The sequence below is a fragment of the Rousettus aegyptiacus genome, unplaced genomic scaffold (assembly GCF_014176215.1).
Source record: "Rousettus aegyptiacus isolate mRouAeg1 unplaced genomic scaffold, mRouAeg1.p scaffold_m13_p_1, whole genome shotgun sequence".
In the NCBI taxonomy this organism is placed as follows: domain Eukaryota; kingdom Metazoa; phylum Chordata; class Mammalia; order Chiroptera; family Pteropodidae; genus Rousettus; species Rousettus aegyptiacus.
The window spans coordinates 64239920-64265330 of record NW_023416284.1 but is presented as its reverse complement, the minus strand read 5'-3'; the positions used below and the strand labels follow the sequence as shown (position 1 = coordinate 64265330).

Below are 25411 nucleotides of genomic sequence, written 5' to 3'. Positions count from 1 at the left end.
AATTAGAACAAATGACCAAGACACTCCTTTGGACCAAAAGCAGCTTTTATCTTACAATAGCAAATACTGTAACTTGAGCATAGTCTTAAGAACCCAATGAAAGGACAGGATTCATTCCCTTAGGAATCAGTTAATATTACCATTAATAAAAGGTACGGGAACCCTGTACCTGTTTCTAGAGCTTTGCTGAGAAACCAAAAATTTAAGTTTATTTTGAACCTTTGCTCTATGCTTCAGGAGTCTGGATTTCTGCAAATAATATCACATTATTAGTATAAAGATTTAAAGAGAAAAACCCCTCTTAGACATTGTTAGTTGGGTAAACACCGATATAAATTCTTGTGTTTTCCCACATCATCTATAGAAATTAATTAAATAGCCGGCATTTCAAAGATGTTTTGCCAAAAAAACAAAAAAGACAAAAAAATCCCAATCAACCACCTTCCCCCTTCCCCCTTACCCCCCAACACAAACAACCTTTTATTTTGCCAATATATAAAGTTTTGTAGTATGTCCTGGTGGTTGAAGACTTGGGCTCAGAGCTAGAAGGATGTGTTTTTGAATCTTAGTCCTTCTACTTACAAGCTATACTATTTTGGCAAGTTGTAAGGCCTCAGTATCTATGTAGGTTTGTGTATAGCCTTATGAGGCTGTGAGAAGTAAATGTGCTCATATGTATAGAGTGTTTAGGACTCTGCCTGGCACAGAGTAATTGAGCCTAGCTCCACTGTGAATAGTCACTTCATCACTTTTTAGAGACAAGTCACTTCTAAGTTATCTAGGACTTGGTTTTTCTCTCTCTTCTACATCATTTTCTTTAGAAAGTGAAAAGCCTTACTTAACATGATTGATACATTTAAATGTAGGATTAAATATTCACACCCAGTTCAAGTGTTCATGTCTGCACTTGAAACTAAAACTTGACAATTTGAGGCATGAATACTATGTAATTCAAGTCAAGGAGAAATCTAACGCCTTAAATCTAGAGAGACTGTATCATAGTTGAGACTAACTCCACCCTAGGCTATTCTTTCAGGATAGTATGCCTATGTGTATCTCTGAGGCCTAGCTCAAGCCTCTCACACAGTAGATGCTCAATATATATCGATAAGTAATGAATGGTTCACTGAGGAGGATTTTGCAGTAAATCCAGGTGATCAATGATGATTTGACATTTGTGAAAGTTTGTCCAATTGGGTGGATTCTCTATATGTAGGTGCAAGACAAAAGGATGAGAAATACTTCCTCTTCCCTCAAAGTAAGGAAATCCAATAACTTTCCAAATAATCACATAATAAGAAACCTCCTCATTCCACTCGCCAACATATTAAAGGCCTAGAGCCATAACACTTTAGAACTGGAAGGGATCTCCTAGGCCAAGCTCCTCATTTTACATGGGGGCGGGGCAGGGGGGAAGAGACTGGGAGAGTCTAAGCCATTTGTTCAAGGTTCGACAGCTAGTCTAAGGGCAGAGTCAGGACTGGAAGTCCGGTCTCTGAAACCTATCAGCCCATGGACATTTTACCAGCCTTGGTGAAACAGTGTCCTGTGATTTAAGCCTGTCTTTTAATAGAAAAGCGGAGTGTAAACAGAAGTATCAAAGTGGTGTTCTGATTACTGCATTTGTCAACGCTTGCTGGGTATGTTCACAGGCAAGCAGTTGCACGGCTGCCGACAGGTTGGTTTATATTGCGCCAACCTTAGGGTAGCGCCAGTTATGCGCTCTTTTTTGTACTAATTTACTTGGCGAGAAGGGGGACCGGCTGGGTAATGCACTCTCAGCTGTTAGAGAGGAGGAGGCATGACCCCGCTGGCGCCCACCATCAGAGCGCATCTTGAGGTACCAAGCGGGACTGGACGTGGCAAAAACTAACGGACAGAATGAACGTGCGCAGGCTGCCTGTGCTAGGGAGTGGGCAAAAGAGTGTGATCAGATTACTTGGAGGCTTTAGAGTTTTTATATCAAGACGCAGGGAACCAAATGAAAACCCAATTCCTCCAGAGAGCCCTGGAAAGTTTGAAGGACTTAGTTTGAGGGAGTGAATCTCTGCAACTAGCACTCGCGTATTCGGGCCTCCTCACCCCAATCTTCCTCGAGGAATGGAACCCCCCACCCAGTGCCCCAACCTGGGAACACAGCAGCTCAGGCTGTTCTCCGTGCTCCTTCTCTCCCTCCCTCCCTCCTGGGTCCGAAAGGAAACGCAACGCTAGGGGCTCATCCATCGGTCCGGGAGGAAAGGGGGAGGAGAGAGGAGGCGGGCGGCGGGAGGAGGAGTTTCTCGGCGGCCCGCAGCCCTCGGTGGGGCCGGCGGAGGAGGAGCGCCCTTCCCCCCGCGCGCTGATTGCTGTGGCATCCTGCCTGTCCCCGCCCGCGTGTGTGTGAGGGCGAGCGAGTGCGCTGGGTCGGCCCGATGGGGGTAATCGAGGGTTTCAGGGAAGCCGAGTGGCGCTTTCCTCTTCCAAGTGAGTGAGTGAGGGAAGTCGGCGGCTCTGGTGCCCGGCCACTTTCCCTGCGTGATTCCCGGAGCTCCCTGCAGGACGTGAAAGTCCCGGTTGGGTCCGGATGGCGTAGTTGCGCCGCGGCGCTGCAGCTGCCGGAGTTCGCGGCCGCCGTGCGCTGGGCGGGGAAACTCGCCTCTGCTTTCCTGCAACTTGCAGCGGGTGGATCTGCGCTTGACACACCGCCTCCGAGGTACGTGCGGGCCCGGCCCCGCTGCGCGGCAGCCCACGCCGGGACGCCCCTGGGCGCGTCGCTAGCCCCGCACGCGTCCCGGCCGCGGGCTCTGCAGGCTGCGCGGTGCCTGCTGGCGCTGCGCCGGGCTCCGTGCCTGCCTCACGGCCGGGATCGCTCCGGCCTCCCGGATCCCTGTGCTGGGAAGGGTGGTGTTGGTCGGGCGGCGGGTGTTCGGGACCCGTGCGCAGCCTTGCGTGGGGGCGGCCGTTCCGGGTGGGCAGCGCTCGGGGCGATGCACTCTGCTCGCGAAGACTTCTCCACGCCCTCCTTCATCTACTTCTGCGCGGTTTTTTCTTACTCCTGCGGGGAGCGCCGGCAGCTTCCCATCAGGCGCGTGACAGCGTCGGTGGGAAAGATTTGTCGTGGGTTTGCACTCAGTTGGGGTTGCAGAGGCTGCGCCCCGGGACTCGCGCACTGTCAGGAGCTACGCTCCGCTAGGGCCGCGCCCGCAGGGTGCGCGCCTTGTGGGCAGCGCAGAGCGCTGCAGCCCTGAGCCCCCGGGGAGGACGCGCCCCCTGGTAACTTATTAGCCGCCCTACCCAGTTTATTTGGAAAGCGTCTCTTATTCATTTGATTAGAACGAGCTTGGAAGTCTCGGACTGTTGCTAGGAGAATCTGCTTGCAGTCTTGTTCTTGTTAGGGCATTTGCCCCACTTTCAGAATCACGTAGTGTGGGGGGACCGGCTTGTCAAGTTGTGAATTAACCTTGGCAGAATACAAATTAATGGATTTAGGGTCTGCAGAAAAGCTAGGAGAAGAAAATCGCTCCATTGCCTTAGCAGCAGTGAAATGGGAATAATAACAGTACTGGCCTCATAGGGTTGCTGTGTTAGTGCTGCTTGTCCTGAGCCCAGAGGTGGCAGAAGAGCGAAGAGGGTAAGGGATGGTAGGAGTGACAGACTGAGGTGGAGAATCAGGCGTTTTCTGAACTCCGTCTTCCTTCCAAGAAAAGTGAGAGAGCCGTTTGGGAGGAGAGAAGTCTACAAGTACCAGAGCACATGTCTCAAGACCTTTTAATTTTTCTGAACTGGTACTTTAGGCTGCAAACAGTTATTTCAGTGCGAAATTAGCAATTTCTTGTGGGTAATGATCATAGCTAACGTTTATTGAGCCCAAACTGTGCCAGACACCCTCCTAAATGCCTTACAGACACAGTTGCACTCAATACTCATACCGGCTCTATGGTAAAAATACTGTCAACGGCCCCGTTTTACAGATAAGACACTTGAGATTAGTTACTTGCCCAAGCTCCTGCACAACTTTCTGTTAGCTCCGTGTGACTCCAGAGTTAGCGTAGTCACTCAGCAGAGAGCCGCAAGTGCAGTCAGATTTGTGTGCAGTTGAGTCCAGGCGTCTTCTCCCATTGTTCAGCTTCCCGTTTGAGTTGAACACACATCTCTTGAAACACAAATAAAGTATCCGTGATTAATTTAGGTGATATGGGGGTGCCAAATTACAGCTCCTTTGAAACTGGCTCCAAGTTATTATATATAGAACTCTGATTCGTATTAATTAATATGGACCTTTATTCTTAATTTCTTTTACTGTTGGTCAGCATTACTTGGCTTCCTTAGGAAACAGCTTGGGGTTGGCACAGAAGCAGGGAAATAATTCTTACCCCCTTAAGGGCTATTAAAATGAAATTGATTTCATGCCATTGTGTCAGTTAAAGGATGTTGCTCTGTTTCTTGGTGTTCTCTGCTTTTGGCTTTAACTGTGTATTGTTTAGTGGTTCAAGGTTTCAGCATATTTTTTGCCCTCCAGTTTGTCTTTGTCATTTGTCAACTTTAATTTTCCTGTTTTGATGGAATTTGACCATTACATGGCAGCTTTGCTTAACTTTGCTGTTGATCCAGCTCTTGTTTTAAATATAAAAGTCATCAAGTTACTTTTGAACCTCAGCACTTCAAAGGCTACCCCTGGGGAATTCATTGTTATTTTGAATATTAGCCAACAGGGGGAGTATAAAACACTGTTGATGTCTATTAGACTCGTAAACCAGTTTTTAGGGTATTAAACATACATTTCAGAAGTGGGAAAAGTTGTGAATTTATCTAACAAAATAACCAAGATTCTTTGTGAACTTACAATGAACTGGGGTTAATTTCAACTGATGACAATGATAATGACCTTGAGGACAGGGCCTATATGTTGGATATATGTCAGGAGCTGTGATGGACAAAAAATATACACACATGTAGTTATTTCCATTTCTTGAAGAGATATATGTAAAATAGTTTTGTATACTTTGAATAATATTTCAGGTTATCCAGGAGAACTGGAAGTCCAGAGAGATCTATCGTGAATCCTTTTCTAATGATCCTCATTTGTCTTTTGTAGAAAATTGCATATAGTAAATTTGTTCTCAGGGAGGTTGGTATGCTCACAATCCTGTCATTATCATTTTTCGTTAACATCCTCCAAGTTCAAGACAATAAGGAATTGTTATCCTGAGTAGCAGCATTTCTGTTACTGTGCATTCTTCAGAGGCTTATATTTTAGTGCAGTAATAGTTAAGAAGAATTATATTTGTCTAATAATAGGTGCGATGTGTCTACTGACACACATACCTTTAAATATAACACAAACTATTTAAGAATTAGCATGCTTGGGAAAACAAACTGGCTTTTTAAAAGGTTTTCAATATTAGTTTGTAGTTTTGTAGGCCAGTTTCCTTTCTTATTTCTTGTGTATCAGGTAGTATTTACTTCATTTACTAAGTTAGAGTCAAGGGGATCCTGTTTTAAAATAACTTTCAAATTACACTCTTCTTTCTAAATCTCAGCATTACACTTACACTTTAGAGTAGCATTTTATTTAGGTTGTAATTTAGTCTTCCGTGGTCTCATCCAGTTTACTCATTCGGCAAACATTTATCAACCCCCAACTCCCTAATAGGCTTATTGTTCTAGGTCTTGGAGTTTGGCAAATTAGTTGTCCTCTATCAATACTCACAGCAGGGGGCCAAGATGCCTTAAGGCTTCCTAGGGTTTCTAAGGGAAAGCCTTTATAGATTGACAGAATTGGTTTGCTTAAAGGAAAGTATTGTCCCATTCTTTTTAAGGCTCAAAGGAATTAATCTTTCCCTTTGCATGCAAACTTGGTTGTATCTTGTAAAAATCAGGTGACTGCTGGTTTTTCTGAGAACAGATGTGGGCCTAAGCGCCCAGAGCCAAAGGACTCTAATGTCCTTTGAGTACTGAGAAGATGATCATTACTGACTTCTTTATTATCTAAGTGATGGCCAATTTCCTGGGATCATAAATATGTGGAAAGTTCTGACTTTACTTTCAAGCTTAACAGACAGAACAGTTAGAATTTAAAGGACGACTGGTAAATATTAAAATGCGGTAATATTTTTCCTGGATGAATTTGCTCTGTGCTCATATTCGATTACTCCCATTTTTGATAATCCATTTTGAAAATGTGTTTTTTTTTTCTTTTTCTCATTGCTATTGGGCAAAAACTAATTATAATCATCAGGTTCATTAGTTAATTGAGAACAGTCTTCATTTTTTTTTTCTTTTCCCCCTCTTAATAGTTATTTAAAAAATGATGTTATCGCTGTTTCAGTCTGTCCGCTGGAACATTTTCCTTATATTTTAAAACTTAAAAAATGTTAACTATTTTTTGAAATTTGCATAACTCAAGTTAGATAAATGTTTTTAGGGATCTTTAATTTAAAAATAGTCTGGTATTGTCTCGAGGAACATGGACAATTAGGAATGAAAAAGTGAATCTAGGTTATATGAAAAGCTAGCCTTTTACGAATAACAGTTAGCCTTTAATAATTTCAGTGAGGGCGTTTGTGGTTTTGGAAGACTATTACTGCAATAGCATCCATGGCAGTAATTTCTTTGGTTCCACATCTTCAGAGTAACTCTTGGGATGATAGCATTGTCTCTTTGTAGCATTTCATAAAACACAAGTTATTGCTTATTTGTTTGAATTCTAGCAAGCTGAAATAAATTAACAGAGCTTGGAATGGCCTTTTGTAAAGGATCTGGGTCTATTGCTTGGGCTCTGTCCATTTCTAGATTTCTTGTTTTATATCTTTTGAAATAGCACACTTGTTTGCTGACGTTGAGCTTTATTTTCTCTGCAGAGTCCTTGTGAATATTTAGCACAGATTTCCAAGTATTCTTCTTTCTCATAAAGAATAATGATTTTTATCTTTTAACCAGGATATATGCAATATTTAATGTTTGAAGCAACATTCATAAAAATTTTGTGTAGGGCTACTCTTTGGACCTTATTCTTCATTTTTTATTCCTCGGTTTCCAGGCCAAACACCAAGACTTAATAGGCTGACGACTGCGGATTTATCTACAAGAGATGAGCACCATATTTAAAGTTGAAAATGTTCCCAAAAGTCTGAAACATGGGCCCCAGAACGGTGCCTGGATATTTCCTGCTTAAGATAGTTAATAATCTGGTGTTTATGCTGATAGCTTCTTCAAATCTGGGATAGCAGAGCCTGGCAAAGTTCATCTTTAGGATTTGTGTTAAATTGTTGCCACATTCATACCTTAGAGTTAAGTCTGAAATGTTAGGTCTGTCTTCACTTTAAGAAAAAAGATGACATACAGCAGCATATACTTTCTCTACCTCTTAGACACTGGACTCCAGGGACAAGGGGGCTTCGGAATGGGTGCTCTTTGCAGAAGCACCTGCTTTTCTGCCCTTCCAAGCTCATAATTCATTTCCCTGCTACATGCTGAAGGTCAGGTTTTTGTGTGAAATTGCAGACGGACCCTTTGTAAAAGCACATTTAAGTTGATTAGTCCTTGAAAAAAATGATCTTTAGATAACAGTCTTTACAGACACTAGTCCTTGAGCTTTCCCATTGCTTGCCTTGCCCTGGGAGAAGGTCTGCAGTTTTACAGGCTTGATGACTTAACCACCATTGATGGTGGGACACTTAGTGGGCCAGGCAGAGGGCTTCACAGAACTTGGGTTTCTTTTTTTTGTTGTTCTTATTATGCTATTTTATTCATTGAAACTTGATGAATACTTAAGTCCATTTGCTGTGTGAGAAGATTCCCTTTTGGGAGTATAATTTGGTTAGCATTTTTAGTGATTTATGTGCTTTGACAGTCTGAAATTGGTCATTGGATATAAAAATACACTGCCAGCTATTTGCAAATTTTATTTCATAATTAACTGTATAATCTCAGAAGCAGAATGTGGCCTTTTTTTTTTTTTTTCATACTTGGAAGGTTATTTGAGGTGAAATTCTTGGATTCAAATTCCAAAGCCTTGAGTTCATGTGGTACCCTAAGTACTTTTGTGTGATATTCCCTGTGTTGTTATGAATTATCTCTTCTGCTTTTTTTTTTTTTTCTTTAAAACACAGCACACTCAAATACAGAACTCTCTTCTGAGTATCCATAAAGAATAAATGTCTCATTTTGTTGTATTAGACTTTGTGCAATTTGCAGGCAAATTGAATTCAACTTTCAGGGAAAGCACCATTGACTCATAACATACATTTTGCATCATTGTAGTGTAAGGTCTTCCCTATGTGTGTGGGAGAAGTTTCTGATCTTCTAAATGGGTATGTTTACTATTGCTGGTCTCTTTTTGCCAGTGTTTCTGAGCAGACATTCCTCTTAGTTTTCTTATTTTTGTGTTTGTATTTATAGAGATTGTTGCTTATTGTGTATTCATAATATACCATCTGAATCATGAAAAAATACTTAGGCTAACAACCCATTTTGGGAAGATGCACTTGTCTCTGTTTTGAATCTATCATACTCGTTCATCACGATTGCTGCCCTGTTTTTGACACAGGAGCCAGGGAAGGATGACTCACTTGATACATTTCACATTTTTCTGTATTAATGCCTTTTTCAGTTTGTGGCATCTTTATTTCATTATTAGAGCGGTTGCTCTCTAAGATATTCAGAGTTTTAATTTCATTCAGTGTGTGGGCTAAGAAGGAGGTTTCCTGTAGAACCAGTTCTTCTAAATTCTTTAAAAATGCTTCCAGAAAGTATCCCATGTAGATACCTGGCTAGGTAGGGCTTTTAGTAATGCTTAAATGGGAGATAACCGAACACAGAGCAGCATTCTACTTAGCTTAACTGGGTAGGGAGGCTAGGAAAGGGAGAGGAGTTGTCTAATGTGTTAGGAGAAAATTCACTTTGCAATTATGTGTTCCATAGAATTACTATACATTTCAAGTAGGTACATAGGTAAACGAAATTTTGCTAAGGTTAAGATTCTGTAGTTGGCAACTCTTGTAACCCTGAAGATCCTGTTCTCTGAAGCCAGGAAAAAGCAGTCTGTTTCCAATTAAATATCACAAAAATAGGGAAATTGGGCCAAGAAAAATGATCATTTGGTGGTTGGGTTGTTTTTTTGTAGAGGGTAAAGGAGAAGTGACCATAGACACTCTTAAAAAAAAATAATCAGTTTTTATGTTGGCTTTCAAATATTTCTCAAGCGTTCTATATTGTAAATTAAGAATAATTTTGGAATTAAAGACTCTGACCTCCTGTGGCTCCTTTTTGTTTCTCAGAGAGCAGATAGAAGAGCAGTAAGGCAGTTTCTGCTGACACTAAGGGGTTTGCTCTCAGTGTTCTGGGACTGACTGGTATTTTCGGTAAAGCCTTTTCCTGACTGAATGGTGCCAGGTTATGGGCTTCCAGCATCATACCAGGTAGATGGTGCTATGGTTTCCTTTGTTATACTTTTTACCCTGCTTTGAGCAGAAAAGTAGTCCCTGCTGCTTAGCATTATTCTGCTTGAGGGGAAGGACTAGGGATGCTAGTGTGAGAAGAATAGAGAGGCGAGAAGCCTAACTGGAAGTTGGATGATGTGTGGGTGAAGATATTGTCCTCAGCACTTGTCAGAAGCAACTAGCCTTTCTCGAAGCCTGTTGCTAGTTTCAGGATTAGTGGTCCCATGAGACCCAGGTGTTAACTAAGAGATCACCCCCAGCAGGTCTTAGTTCCTGTTTCTCACACCTTACACCTCCACAGAGTGTTGAATAAAACTTTCCTGGTAGTATAGAATCTCTGATAACAGCGAAGTCTGTCAGGGCTAGAGGCAGTTAGGTATTGACTTTTTTTCTCACCTCCCATTCATTCCTGGGCCTGCTACCATAGGCTCCCACCATGACTGGGCACCAGGAAAGGTGCAGAGTGCAAAATTCCATGCTTGTTTTTAGTCAGCATTTTCATTGTCCTCTTTTTGATGCTTTTACTGCTTTACTGTCCACTTTTCCCCATGTTTTATTATCTTGGCTTTCCTGGAACTACTTCTCCTGGTTGTCCCCTTACCTTCCTGATCTCCATTCAGGTTTCCTTTTCAATGCTTGATCCTCACGTGCTGGCATTCTCCAAGGTTCCATTTTCCCTCTCTCTTCCCTTCTCAGTCATTTAGTCACTCATATGTCCTTGCCTCCATGGCCATATCTGTGCCAGTAACCCCCTTCTGCTTACATCCCCTAGCGGAATCACACCGATTCTCACTAGGCATTTTCTTCTCCATTTGCAAATTATCATATCACCTGGAAAGGTTGAGGCATCTTCCAGTGAGTTTTCTTGGCTTCGGCATCTCTCGAATTATTCATCCATCATGGTGGGCACCTTCTAAAACAGATCTGTTTTTGTTTCTTACATTTAAAAAGTCTCCGCTGTTCCATTATCTTTGGCATGGGGTGTCTGGTTATTAACAACATAGCACTAGCCTATTTTTTTCAGCCATTTTCCTTGACCTCCTCTATGAAACTCACTGTACTCATACCAGACACTTTATGGTTTCCAAAGCATGCCCTGTGCTCTCATGTCCTGTTCTTTCACACTTGTCCCTCCTCTAGCACCCTCATCCCCCTTTCCCTTCTGTCTGGAGCTCCGTAGCTCACTCATCCAGGCTATCTCTGTTAGCGTCTCTGGTGATGTCTCACATGGCTCCTCCTGGCAGGTGGTTAGTTGCTTCTTCTCTTAATTTCTCTGATAGCACTTCTCCTGCTGCCTCATGAGAACTTATTTTCTTCCTCTGCCAGATTGTGGACTTCCCTAGAGCAAATTGAATCTTATCGACTTTGTATCCTAGATGTGTGGCATGGGCTTCGCGTATATCTCATTAACTTGAATTCTTCACCTCAGTTCCTCGTCAGTTAAAGCTTTGGGGAAAAATCAAGCTTACGATCAGTATAAATTATAAGTATAGAAAAGACAAAGAAAATCAACTTGAATCATAGAGTATGGGGTTAGAGTGGGGCTTAGAAATAGTCCTCTTCAAGTCCCTCTAAAAATGATAACAACCAGGTAGAGAGAGGTTAGGTGGCCTGCCCAAGATCACATGCCGGGGAGTAGTGCTTCCTTCTGCCCCTCTGCAGTATTCTCTCGGGTGGAGAATACTGCAGAGGGGCAGATCCTGTCGTTACTCTGCTTAAAACACTCTACTGTTCATGTCCTTCTCAGAGCAAAACCCAAAATCCTTACAATGATCTGCAAAGTTCTATATAACCAGCCCACGACTGCCTTGCCTGTTACTTCTTGAACGCCGCTCCTCCAGCTCTCACTCTGCCCCAGCTGCCAGGTCTGCTGCCATTCTCCTAGCAGGTTCGATGTGCTCTGCCTTAGGGCCTTTGCATGTGCTATTTTCTTTTTCTTTGCTTGGAACTTTTGTTTCCCCAGGTCTCTACAGAGTTTACTTCCTATAGATCCTTACTCAAAGTAGAAACAAACCAAACCAAAGACACCTGGATACTTACTTTCTCTTTTTTTCTGCTTTGTTTTCTTAGTATTTATCTGGCTCTCATATGCAATTATATATCTTGTTTATGGTTTATCTCCCCTGACTGGAATGTAAGCTCCACGAGGGCAGAGATTTTATTTATTTTATTCCCTGTTGAATCCCCACACCTAAAACAGTCCTGGTGTTGAACAGGCACTTGATAAAGATTTTTTCGAATGAGTTAAATGAATGAGAAGAAGCAAGATTTTGCGGATTTCTTATAGTTAAATGTACACTTATGACATTAAAAAGGGAAAATGGTCAGGTCTGTCGGGAAGGACAATCTGATTTTTAAAAAGCCACGTTTAAGGCCTGTCACCTAGAAAGCTGATCTCTTTTTAATTGTCTGACTTGAAGCAGGGGGCTCTCCCCAGCCTTACAAGTGGTTTGGGAATACTCCCATTTTACCTCTAACAGGATTGGGCTTGCTGTGGTTTCTCTCTGCCTGTGGTTTGCCCTTTAGCCCATCGGGATGAAAAGTAAACACAGCATTAAAGAAAAACGCGGGGGAGAGGAGCAAAGTTTCCTTGTGGCCCTGAAATCTTCCCTTGGCTCTATGCCCATCTGCAGAGTGGCTCACGGTACCTTCTAGACTTGCTTTGGGGCTGTGTTCTGAGGAACGGTTTGGAGATCACCAAGCCGGATGACTCTTGAATTTTGCTTTGATGTTTTGATTTCTTTGAAGTGAAATGTTAAGTTTAGACCAAAAGGACATTGGAGAAAGGAATTTTTAAAAACTAAATTACCATCTTAATTTTGAAGAGAGGTTTTAACCTTTCTCAAGACAGAGGATTGCAATTGAAATTACCACTCGCTTCTGTCAGTGGTGCAGTGAAGAGTCAACATTGGTGGGATTCAGCCCTATGACACCAGTGACTTAAATCCAAGGGACAGTAAATTTCTCTGCTAAGGAAGCATCTGATTCTTGGGGTAGAACTGGGTTATGCTGAATGAAGAACTAATTTATATAGTGTAATAGTGATGTTAGAGGGATTTGCTTCCCACTCTTTCCCTGATAACAACAGTATGGTTCCTGCAGAACCCTCCTTGTCAGGACACGAAGTCCAGGCAAGGAAGTCAAGTGCTTAGGAGGACGTTATTGGCCATGTACAAAGCCAGCAGCACAATTTAACCTGGGGATTTAAAACTATCAAATTGAAAATAAATTGTCTTGAATGGAGCTAAGTTATCAATGACCCAGTTCAAAATCATAGCTACTATTTCCTTAAGAATATATTAGGTATTAAGGGCTTTGCATGTTATTAATTTACTTAATCCTCATAATAGTCCCATTAAGGAAATGGAATCATTATCTCTACTTTACAGATGAGGCGTGGAGGTGTTCATTAAGTTACCCACAGTGATACCACTAGGAAGAGGCAGGGCAAGGATTTGAACCTGTGTTAGCCGGAGGGTCCCACACTTTCCACTACTTTGTAGTCTGTTCCTAGAATACACCAAGCATGCTCTCACTGCAGGGCCTTTGTGCTTGCTATTCCTATTGCCTGGGATGTTATTCCTTCAGATATTGCCGTTACTCTGTCTCTTACTTCTGTGCTCCAATGTCACTTCAGCTGAGAGGCCTTCTAAAAAGGATTTTGGTCACCAATTCCACCATGTGGGAGGGGTGTTCCTAGCTATTCTCAGGCACCAGCAAGGTATCTGAGTATCTGAGAATTCCAATCAATTCTGACACTGTTTACCATATATCCAGAGGTAAGATCGGATTCCACAGATTAAGTGCTCAGTCCCATGAGATGTCCCTCTATATCAGACACCTGTCACAAGCTCAGGTTGTCACCTGTGTTTCTGACCTAGGCCTATAGATTGGAGGTTCCAACTGTTCCCTCCTTGGCTTTGATTAATTTGCTAGAGTGGCTCACAGAACTCAGAGACACATTTTACTTACTAGATAACCAGTATATTATAAAAGGATACAAATCAGGAACAGCCAGTTGGAGAAGATGTATAGGACAAAGAGCTTTCATGTCCTCTCCAAGCACCACTCCCCTGCAAACTCCATGGGTTCGCCAATACAGAAGCTCTCTGAATCCCATCCTTCTGCATTTTTATGGAGGCTTCATCATATAGGCATGGTCATAAAATCATTGACCATTGGCGATTGATTCATCTTCCAGCTCTTCTTCCCACCTTGGAGGTGTGTGTGTATGTGTGTGTGTGTGTGTCGGGGGGGGGGGTAGACTAAACTTTCGAACCCTCTGAACACATAGTTAGTTTTCCTGGCAACCAGCCCCCATCGTTAGGTGAGGTCCAAAAGTCACCTCAGGAATGTAGCAAAAGACACCTTTATTCCTCTCATCACTTAGAAAATTCCAAGTGTTTTAGCAGCTCTGTGCCAGAAATGGGGAGGCAGTCTGTGTGTGTGTGTGTGTGTGTGGTGTGTGGTGTGTGGTGTGTGTGTGGTGTGTGTGTGGTGTGTGTGTATATGTATATGTATGTATGTATGTGTGTGTGTATATTTCTTATTATAAATCACATGATGGTGTGATAAATCCCTGATACCCTATCTAAAATAACATCCTTCCTCTCATCACTCTTCTTAACCTGCTTTATTTTTTTTCATAGGACTTACTGCCACTTGACACATTATATATCTATTGTCTGTCTCCCCCATTAGAAGGTAAACTCCACGAAACAGTGTCATGTTTAGTTCACTGCTGTGTCCCCAGTTCCATGAATAGTGCCTGGAACAAGGTAGATGCTAATAAATGTTTGTCGAGTGAACGATTGCAGTAAAATAAAACTGCCGATTGAGCCTTAACTCCTTGGTTTCAAAACAAAATAACATCCCCTCTGTCAGATCTAATCACACTTTGCACTACCAGAACGTGACTGTCTGCAGGACCTGGTTGACGGCTGTAGTGGAGGAGTTCCTGTTTGTGGTGGTGAAGAGCATGAGTTGTGGAATCAGACAGACTAGGGCTCCGATGCTGGTGCCAGGACTGATTAACTGGTGACTTTGGGGTTGCTTAGCATCTTGAAGCATCACTTTTCTCACTATAGAGTAAAGGGTATCTGTTCCTTTGGGTTGTTGAGAACATAAAATGAGAAATTATGAAAAATGTAGTAGGTGTTCAGTAGTTGGTAGCTGAGAAGTTTTGTGGGATGAGAAGAAGAAAGCAGGGTGTTAGCCTTTAATAGGAAGGAGAATGTGGTATAAACACATGAACAACCACAGAATAATTACAAAGCAGCATGTGGACAAGTCTTGGCTCTGCTAACTAGCTGTGTAACCATGGGCCAGTCATTGAGCCTTTCTAATTCTTGGTTTGCTAATCTGTAAAATTAAAGGGTTGGAGTAGATGTTATTTATTTCTAACATTTGGAGTTGGTACTAAGTAGAAGATAACATGGAACCAATTATATACAAAATGTCAAGGAGATAATGTTCACAGTGGGATGGGATTAATCAAAAGTGGCTTTTGGTATGAGGTGCGTAGAATGCATAGAGGTAATGGAGTTTGAGGAATGGAATAAACATGGCAGTTGTGGTAAAATGGGCAGACCTGATGAAATTCAAGATTCTGTGTGCTTACGTTGTTCTCAAGATAATTCTTTTAAATATTTTTGTTTATTAAATTATGTATTAAAAGTAGCTAATATTAGTATAGGCATACCTTAAAGATGTAGTGGGTTTGGTTCCAGACCACCACAATAAAGTAAATATTGCGATAAAGTAAGTCACAAATTTTTTGGCTTCCTGGTACATATAAAAGTTATGTTAACACTATACTGTAGTCTGTTTAGTGTGCAATAGCATTATGTATAAAAATACAATGTATATATCTTAGTTAAAAAACAGTTGATTGCTAAAAAATGCTAATTATCATCTGAGCCTTTTGGAGAAATTATAGGTTTGCTTCATGCAGGGTTGCCACAAACATTCAATTTGTAAAATAAATGCAATATCTATGAAGCACAAGAAAGCAGGACTCAATGAAACAAGGTATGCCTGTATTTTATTTACACTTGTGTTGTCAAGTTGAATATTTTTCTTAGATAATACTTTCCAGCTTTATTAAGTCATTCCTGCCAGATGTTACATGATTATGCGTTTTATATTTCCAAAAGTGTGTCCGAAGTCTCATTTTATAGGGGAAATTCAGCATTAGTTGTTAGTCCATGTAATGACAATTATAAGTAGGGTATAGAATAAAAGAGTTTCTTTTTGATCTCTTCATATTGGAGATGAAGAAATTAAAGCCCAGAATGAAGTGACTTGTCTGAGCTTGTAAACGTGTTGATACCAGAACTCCTGCCTCTCCTGTTCCTTTGAGGCTGCCTGTGGTATAGGTTCTTTCTTACATGCAATTCTTATTTGTTGGTTTATCATTTATTATTGAGAAATGTTCTGATAATTCAACATCCTTCCATACTACTTCTAATTATAATGTACAAAATAATATTTCATACTCTTTATCCATTATAGTACCTTTAGTAGATGTCTACTGTGTGCCAACTGGCAAGCTAGGTAGACTGTGATATCTCTTTTTGGAATGAACAGATAAGTGGGAAAGCCATACCTGGAAGGAAACAATTACATAAAAATTTACCTGCAGGGTTGAATTGTGCTACATTCCAGGTGTCCAGGTTTAACTTTCTCTGAGAGAATCAGAGGAGGCTTCCCTGTAGAAATAACTCTGAGACCCATAGATGTTGGAAAGTAGCCATGGTAGGGGGATCATGAAAAGCCACTGAGTTCCAACACAGTGAACATCGCTTCTGGAAGCAAGGACTTGGCCATGCTGTGGGACCAAATTGAGGCCAGTGTGGTTGGAACATGCAAAGGATGAGGTTGGACTAAGTAGGCAACATTCAGCAGCTGTGTGAAGGGTTTTCGTCTTTACCCTGACGGCAGTGCGTAACCATGGAAGGGTTTTAATTTTAATGTTTCACATACCTGGCTTGCTGAGCCCTTTCCTCACCAGATATCAGTTAAACGAAATGTATCTATCTATTGAGGGATTACTCCCACTCAAAAGAAATGATTTTATATTGGAAGTCAGTGAGGGAAATAAAAGAGATCCTTAACTGCAATTAGCAAAATAGTCTTTTGCTGGAATTTATTTTTAATTCATAAATTTGTAGAATTCTCACACATGTAAGTAAACATGTGAATCATATATTTTAGTTAAATTACTATATAATGCATTAAATAGTCTCCTGAAAGTCTAATAAATGTTGCTTCCCCAAAGCTTTTATTAATGGCCTGATGCTTGCTCGGCCTAAGGGATGATGACTGGTATCCTGAGAATATTCAGATGTGCTGACTTTCCCTGGAATAATTGCAAGTTGATGATTAAATAAGCCCTTGTGGTGAGAGCTAATTCTTCACACCAGGCAGCTTAGTTGGTTTGGTGGCAGTACCAGGCTGAGTTCCTCAGCCCCCTGGCTAAACCCCTGATGTGAATTGGAGAATCTTAAGGTAGAATTGAGGAGGGCTGTACAGCCAGATTGTTTTCACTTACACCAGAGATGCTGAGGCAGTACCTTTACCAACCTTTTGGAACAGCTTTGCCATGTTACAGCTATCTTCAGGATTCATATCTTGTATTCAGTTTGGAATCATTATTTTTTTGGTGATAGAGGAAATGGTTGAAATTCTAGTGGATGAAGTCTAATCCTAAAATTAATGCAAACTTTGATATAAACTATTATGTATATTATCTTGGTACTAATAGTTTACTTGGTTCTTTTAAAGTCTAGATGTATTTTAACTACAAAAACTCTAGTGCATTATTTTTTAAAGAAGTATTGTGTGAGCCAGGTATTGTTTTAGGTACCACACCCATATTTTATTGCAAGTTGCAATCAAAAGATCATTACCATTTTACAGGTGGGGGGTGGGTGATGGAGGCTAAATGACTTGTCTAGTGTAACACTGGGTAAGCCTGGTTTGGAACCCTCAAGTATAGTTCTGTATTAATTCTGGCTTAAAATTATAAGCAAAAGAAATTAAATGTGAAAGGTGGTTCTTGGAATATTGCAGGGGTGAGTGAAATATCTATCCTGTGAACCTGAACAAAACATGGTCTTTCACAGAAATGTAACCATGCCCACCCTTCCCTTTCTGCTGTTTTTATTTGAGTAGTGAGGTCCGTTATGCTTGGGATAGAAGGGCTTTTCAGGCCTACTGAAGGTCAGCCCCAAGGAACCTAAGAATGCTGGTGCCAGAAAAGTGTCGGTCTTACCCTCAGCCAGGAATGAGGGTGGACCAGGCCTGGAGGTGCAGGGGAGAGTGGAGTCCAGCTTCTCTGCATGTCTCGTACCCTCTGTGCCCCCTGCCTCCCTTCTCACTGGGTCTTCATGTGGAATTCCTGCCAATAAGTACAAGTAGTTCAAGAGTAATTCTTTTTTTCCTTGCTACTGGTAGCCACAGAATATTGGGACTTTGATTAATCTAAGGCCTCAGGAAAATAATTCTCTTTGGTAGAGACAGCCTGCTAATGATACATAATGATAGCTTTTATACTGTTACATGTAAAGTCTCATTTGATTCTTGCAATAACCCTGTGATGTAGGTAAGCTTACCTTGTTATCTTCTTACAAGTGAAGAAACCGAGGCTCCATTTTGATCTAAACCTCCTTTCTTATCCAACCTGTTCTGAGTCTTAACTGATCTTCCACGCACTTTACGCTCCCTCCATTCTATCCTCCATGCAGTACCTAGGAAAATCTTTATTCATTTTTAAATTTTTTCTCCATTTCATTGAGCTTTAATTGACTTGCTGTTGTATAAATGTAAGGTATATGACATAATCTGATATATGTCTATATTGCAAAATAATTACCACAGTAAGTTGAATTATCATCCATCATCTCCCTTAGTCACAAAAAATTTTTTCCTTGCAATGAGAAATTTTAAGATTTATTCTCTTCGCAACTTGCAAATGTACAATGCAATATTGTTAATTATTGTTCTCATGTTGTACATGACTTATTTATCTTATAACTGGATGTTTGTACCCTCTGACCACCATCACCCATTTCCCTTTCCCTTACCCCTCACCTCTGGCAACCCACCATCTGTTCTTTGTTTCTGTGAGTTTGGTATTTTTAGACTTCGCATGTAAGTGAGATCATACAGTAGTTGTCTTTCTCTGTCTGACTTATTTCACTTAGTGTAATGCCCACAAGTTCCATCCGTGTTGTTGCAAATGGCAGGATTTCCTTCTTTTTTTAATGGCCGAGTAATATTCTATTGTGTACATTTTCTTTATCCATTAATCCTTGGTGAACACAAGTTGTTTCCATGTCTTGGCTAGTGTACATAATGTTACAGTGAACATGGGGGTGCAGATATCACTTCAGCATAATGATTTACTTTCCTTTGGGTATATATCCCCGGAAGTGGAATCGTTGGCTCTATTTTTAATTTTTTGAGGAACCTCTATACTGTTTTTCATGGTGCTTGTACCAGGGAAATCTTTAAAAACCAAACTTTCTTGCTTAAACCTTATTCCCCTCCTGTCCCTTTTGGCTTTACAGCTATATTCCCTCCTGCATCAGGGACCTATCATGATTCATGTACCTGAAGGTCATCTGTCATTCAACCTTTTAAATCTTTACTTACCTTCCAGGTTGCGGATACTTTTTTCTTTAGAGCTTTTATCATAGCATGTAATTGCATATTTGGGATTATTAGTTGGTTTATTTCATCTTTAAGCCCATAAGGACAAAGGATATGTCCCTTTGGCAATTATGTTCCCGTTGCCTGGCATGGAATAAACAGTAAATAAAGGTTTATTGAAGGAAGAAATGAATCCCAGGAAATTAAATATCTTGCCTAATATAGTAAATGGTGTTAGTTTTATAACAATATAAGCTCCATGACAGCAGGATTTTTGCCTTTTTTTTCCCCCTTGGCATCTTCAACAGTGCCTGGCTCATTGTAGAAGATGTTTCTTGAATACTTATTGTTCTTAGACATGATTCCAAAGATTGCTTATCCAAACTGTGGACCTTTCTTCTCTTTGTGCCAAATCTGTCTGAAAATGGGGATTTGGAATTATCCAGTTTCTCTGTGCAGTAGAGAAATCTGAGAGTTGCTGCTGCGACTCAGTAAGGTGGCTTTGCTTTTCTGTATACAGGTCTCAAAGGGCATCCAAATGTCATCAGACAAACAACAGTATCTCTTCTACATCCTGTATATCCCTTTTTACTGGTTGCCAAGCTAGGTATTGATGTCATCCATCCTGCCTCTTTTCTAAATCCCCTGAATAACATGTTGAATAGCCATCAGAACAGTTCTTCTACCAGCTTTTATTTAACCATTTGCAGACTTAACAATATATATATATACATACATATATATACATTTTTTTTTTTTCAAAAAATTCACTTATGTGGCAGAGTAGAACATTTTAATGATCTTTTAGAAAACCATTTCATGTTTAAGGCACCAGAAACTCAAATGTTATTTACTATTTGAGTTTAGGGAATGGTAATGTTATTTTACTCGCTATATTCCTGTCTTTAAGATCATCAAATTTGTTGAATATTTTCCCAATTGGGGGCTAAACGGTCTTAGTGTTAAGATTAAACAACGTACAGGTTTGTGCTTCATCTCACCCTTTGCATTTTCAAAGAACTTGGAGTCAGACAGCATTGCTAAGGATTGTTCATTTATTACAGCTGCCACCCACAGTTCTTTAGTCAAGTCACAGCTTGTGATCAGTAATGATTTGTACAGAGTGCATATGTCAACATGGAAGTACCAATATCTGATGGCAGTCATGGCAGGTTTTTCCCTCCCTCTCAAAACAAGCTTTCTGTTTTCAGAAACCGAATATTGAATATCAAGGGTTCCTACTTTGTGATGATAGGCCCGGAGCTGGGAGGTGGAGTGTTGGTCATGGAAAGACCCGGTTTCTAGTCTTGACTCTGCTGTATTATTTTGGGCAAGAGCTGTGGGCTTGGGGATTGGGCTCTTCTTCATCAAGGAAACCATGCTGACCTCTTCCAACTTTAAAAGCTGCTCACATACCTTTAGCATGCTAATTCTTTCAATTGGGGAATTGATTGGCTGCAAGTTAATTGTAAGTTTGTTCTGATTTTAAATAATCTCATGTATATATAGCCAGTTGTGTTAGCCACCTAAGGGGGATTCAGTAATTTTTCTTGCTGGCTTTTAGCCTACTGCAAGACATCGTTTTGCCATGTTTTCCCTCTAAGATCAAGATTTGCTCTTTAAAAAACATCCTGGTCAACCCAAGGAATACAATTCTTAACCAATTCCTTTTGAACGTTAGATTAACCCATGATGGTTATCAGGACTTGTTTGGGTAGTTTTTTTTCAGCTAATCCCACTCTTTACTTGTGCACTCTGTTGGATCACTAGAGAATGTGGGGACAGTATGCTCAGTTTAATGGCCTTGGAAATAGACACAGAGGAACTCTGAAATTAGTGGAATTAGTTTTACATTCATCTTTTTAATTTATCATTTAAAAAAAATCCATTAAACGCTCACTCAGAATGTTTTTCTGTTCATTCGTGGATATTAAAAGTTCTGGTACCCTTTGATGGAACACATTACTTTGAAATGTGGGCAGATGACTAGACCCCAAGTTGTTTTTTTCAAGATTTCAGAGTACCCTATTTGTATTTCTAAAAGAAGCATTTAGTTCATAAAGTCCAAGGAGATTCAGCGAGGTTAGAGAACCAAGGTGGGGAGTCCCTGATCTTTGCAAATTGAGTGTGATAAAACTTCACAGAAGAAAGAGGAGTCTGTAATTCCCTCGTTTAACTTTAAATCTGTAATTTTTTCGGAAGCCTTCGATTATCCAGCATTTTTCTGGTTGAGGAGCTGATCCCTAAGTTGTGTGTTAAGGCGCTGATGCGTGCAAGTCTTGGCCCACCCTGGCATTCCACTGAGTGGGAGCGACACACTTCCCTTTCTGTTCTCTTCCGCCTTAGGATCCTGTCACCACATTGGGAAGATTAGACAACACCTCCCTGCAGTTTATTTTCTTTTTGAACAAGTTACATTATGGAGGGACTTTTAAGCTAAAAGAAGAAAAGCACTCTCTTTGTTAGAAGCAGCAGTGTGTAGTTTCAACTTGTCTTGGACTTCCTCGGAGATGTTTTAAGATCCGGTGTAAACTTGCTGTGGTTTGCCTTTGGGCATCACACTGTTTAGCTTGGCTCTATTATATCTGTAATTGCTGTATTTTAATAATTGCCCAATATTCTTGTCAGCAATTTGCAGTCTATATTTTTAATAGAACTGTTTGCCTTTCTTTTCCACAGGTTCATTCAGACCTGGTTTAAGCCCCTGGATTAACGAGCACAGTCCCACAGACCCTCTGCAGCTGCAGGAATGGGGTGACACAAGCTCATTAAATATTCCCACAAGCCTTGTGCTGGTTATAAGGTTATGTGTTCCATAAATCCTCTGGGAAGCCATCTTCTTCGGAGATCTCTTTATGGTGTTTGTTTTATGAAAACTGCCTTTGCATTTGCTGAAATAGCATATTTTTTTAAGAGAGTATTTTCCTTATCGATCCATTCAGGAAATCTCACTTTTTGAAGGTAGCATATAGGGACAAATCCTTTTTGCTGTTGTTGACTTTTTAAGTTAGCAGATTTCCATTTCATCTGAGGTGACGTGGAGTTACAATGACAGAAATGTTGGACTCCGAGGGACGATTAAAGTCTGTTCTGTGGCTTCCAAAATTATCTCTATATTTTATTCAGTTTTTGAGATAAGACCATTGTGCCACCAGCGACGTATACCTCAGCTTGACTGGCAATTTTGTTCTTTTAGTGATTCTCTTCTTTAGCTTATCTCCTTTTTGTATCTGTTGAATGTTTATTTTTTAGCAGGTAGACGATTCAAACTGGTTTTGCACTAGTTAAAAATTACATAGCCACACCCTAATTTCTTCACTTTATTGGCATAAATATACCTCAAAAAAGAATGGCCAAGTAGTGATAATAATAACTAACATTTATTGATTGGTTATTATGTGCTTGGCACTGGTTTAAGTATTATATATATACATGATCAGTGTTCGTGTGTGTGTGTTTGTGTGTGTGTGTGTGTACTCATTTAATCCTCATAATAGTTTGCCCATAGATAGGTTCATTTATGCAGAACAGCCCACCATCACCCATTTGGTAGGTGACAGAGTGGATCCACACCTAGGCAGACTTTTAACTGCCATCATAATCTATATTCATAGTAAGCCTGTAATCACTATTATATACTGAGGGTGAACCACAGTGCCTCCTGCATATATAATAATTTAGTTTCAAGATGTATCTAAAATTTTATTTTTGAAATTAGCACTTTATTGTTATTATTTCTGGATAACTAATACTTGTAAAACCCATATAGCACAAAACCCAAATGGGAATTCACTGAAAAAGATTTTGGTTCCTCCCACCTCTGTCTGCCAATCACCTTTTTTCTCTCCTCATAGAGAATTAGCATTATTACTACAAAGAGCCATTTTCATTATCTTTCTCTTAACACTTCATACAGTGAACTAAGACTAATTAATTAGAAACTCATTTTGCTGTTGTTTTTATATTTTTGTGCTGTGTCTGCAAGTGCCTAAACCAGCTTTGTTTCTGGGTAGCAAGTTCATTCTGTGGATGGTATTTCCTGGCAGAGGGTTACAGACCTGGGTATTTGAGATCATTCTTGGAAACTCCTTGATCCAGCCTTGCCCAGGACTTAGATCAGGCAGGGTTTTTGTGATTTTATTTAGTTTTTGAGTGTCTTTTATCCCTGATGAGAAGGAATCATGTCCTTAAACAATTCTTGGAACATAGTAGGTGCTCAATAAATGTTGAAATGAACAACAGCGATTTGTGCCAGGCTCAGGGATATAGGGCTGGAAAATATACTTTGGAGTGTCTAAATGGGACAATTTTTAGGGCCATAGAAGGGATATTCAAGTTAAGCAAACCACCATAACACTTGCTGTTCAGGGTTCTATAGGAAAAGGTTAGAAATGGATCCTCTAGTTCAGTAATCAGATAGTCTTAGATGGGGTTAAGGGACGGGAAGACTTTTCTCCTGTTAAAATGTTAGCAAACATTTCACATAGGAATTTTGCCTTTTAATGGTTCTTTATTTTCCAGATTGGGTCTGAATATATTTTAATTTTATTTTTGCGACAACTCTGCCATTTACAACATTAGATTCTCTAATCAGGGATTGTTTGTGTTTTCTTGTTAGCCCTAGAGAATTCATGTATTGCCATTGATTAATTTAGTGCTATAACATAACTGGTGACCTTGATTTTCTTCTATAATCCTGAAAATTTTATATAAAGCAAAAGATTTAAAATTTCAAAAATAAGCATGTCATTGCAAAAGTATGGCTATACAAATCTTTTTAAAAAATTTATTTAGCTATACGAATCTTTATTAGGTAATTATAATCCCCACCTCAGTTTACTCGAGTGCTGTCTCTGCATCTTTTAAGACAAATTTATCTTATACTTTTAAGAAATTCTTCATTTCACTCTGATGTATGTTTATGAAAAGAAGTTCCTGCATTAATTTTTCTTCTTGAAATATGCTTATTTTTACAGGCAATTTGAAAATTGGAAAGGAAGATTTTAAGGCCACTTCTGATTTGGAAAGGCTGTCTGTGATCTGAAGAAGTACAGGCTGAAGTGACTGAATGAGAAACACTTTTGGAGAAATAAAAATGACTTCTCATTATGTGATTGCCGCATTTGCCCTGATGAGTTCCTGTTTAGCTACTACAGGTAAGTTGTATCATATTAACTACATGTTTATTATATTCTTTTGGATATATTTTTCAGTTTTTTCAGTTTAGTAAAACTTAGGATATGTGATATTTATGTAAAACTTGAGTATTTATGTTCTTTAGAGAAATAAAATATTTTACTACTATGCAGATACATAATATGTTTGCCTGTGTTCCATTTTAGTGGACTGGTGCTAGATGTTCTAACGTTCTAATGTCAGAGATACAGATGCCTAACTAACTTTCGGTATTGATGTGTGTAGAAAACAAATATGCTAGTTGTTTAATCCCACTTAATTTTGTTACATGCATGGATTGAATTTACTTTCTTGTCCTAAATAAGAATTTTAAGAAAGACTTTTTGTTCTTTATTATAAAATAAATAGATCTTCTAGAAAGAGGAGACACATAACTGCGTAGCAGCCTGGCACAGGCTGCTTAGAAGGTATTTTATTTTGCCTGTTTCAAGTATTTTAATGTGTAACTTTAAAAAAAGTACAGAAGTGTACCTCAGAATGTGAGGTTGGAGGTGAGAAGAAGCAAATGACTTGGTTGGAACACTGTTGCTTAAATAAGAGTGTCAGATCCCCCACATCAACCTCTTAGTGTTGGCAGTCAGGGTTACTTAACCAATGGGGAGGCTTGGTGTGCTCTGTTTTGTTGTAATTTGTTTTATGTCTGTTCTGTAATGGGGTACATAAAACTAGTTTGTTGGACCAGTTCTGGAAGCTGGCTGGTCTCAACAGGAAATATATGGACTTGAAAAAGGACTAATCTCTTGGTTTTTGCTATTGAAATCATATGCAGTTGAGATGATAGTTATGGTAACAATTTATTGAGTGTGCACTACAGCTGGGCACTGGGCTAAACAATTATATAGACTATAACGAGGAATACAGATATTCTTTTTTCATGAACTCACTTAATCACAGCTCTGAGGTAGGTAGGATTATTTTTCTCATTTTACAGATGATGAAATGAGATATAGAGAGGTTAGATACTTGCAGTGTCATGTAGTTAGGAAGTGGAGGAGCCAGGATTTACATCTGTGCTGTTAACCTCTGTGCTGTACTGAAGATGCTAGATCACCAATCGAGGTCGTAGTTGACTCAGACTAGTAGTCATGTATAGGCACAGACTGAGTTAAAGCCAGTTTGCAGAACTTGGTTTATGGGATTGA

General features: G+C 40.1%; 1 protein-coding gene across 1 annotated transcript in view; it reads left to right on the top strand.

Annotated features, from left to right (window-relative positions):
- The first annotated feature begins 2382 nt into the window (after nucleotides 1-2382).
- The window catches only part of TGFBR3 (transforming growth factor beta receptor 3), a 173460-nt gene continuing 150431 nt past the window's right edge, over nucleotides 2383-25411 (top strand). The window contains exons 1-2 of the mRNA XM_016134290.2: nucleotides 2383-2692; nucleotides 24050-24229. Of these exons, the coding sequence (XP_015989776.2) occupies nucleotides 24142-24229 (88 nt within the window). The 5' untranslated portion in view covers nucleotides 2383-2692; nucleotides 24050-24141. The remainder of the gene's footprint in view (nucleotides 2693-24049; nucleotides 24230-25411) is intronic.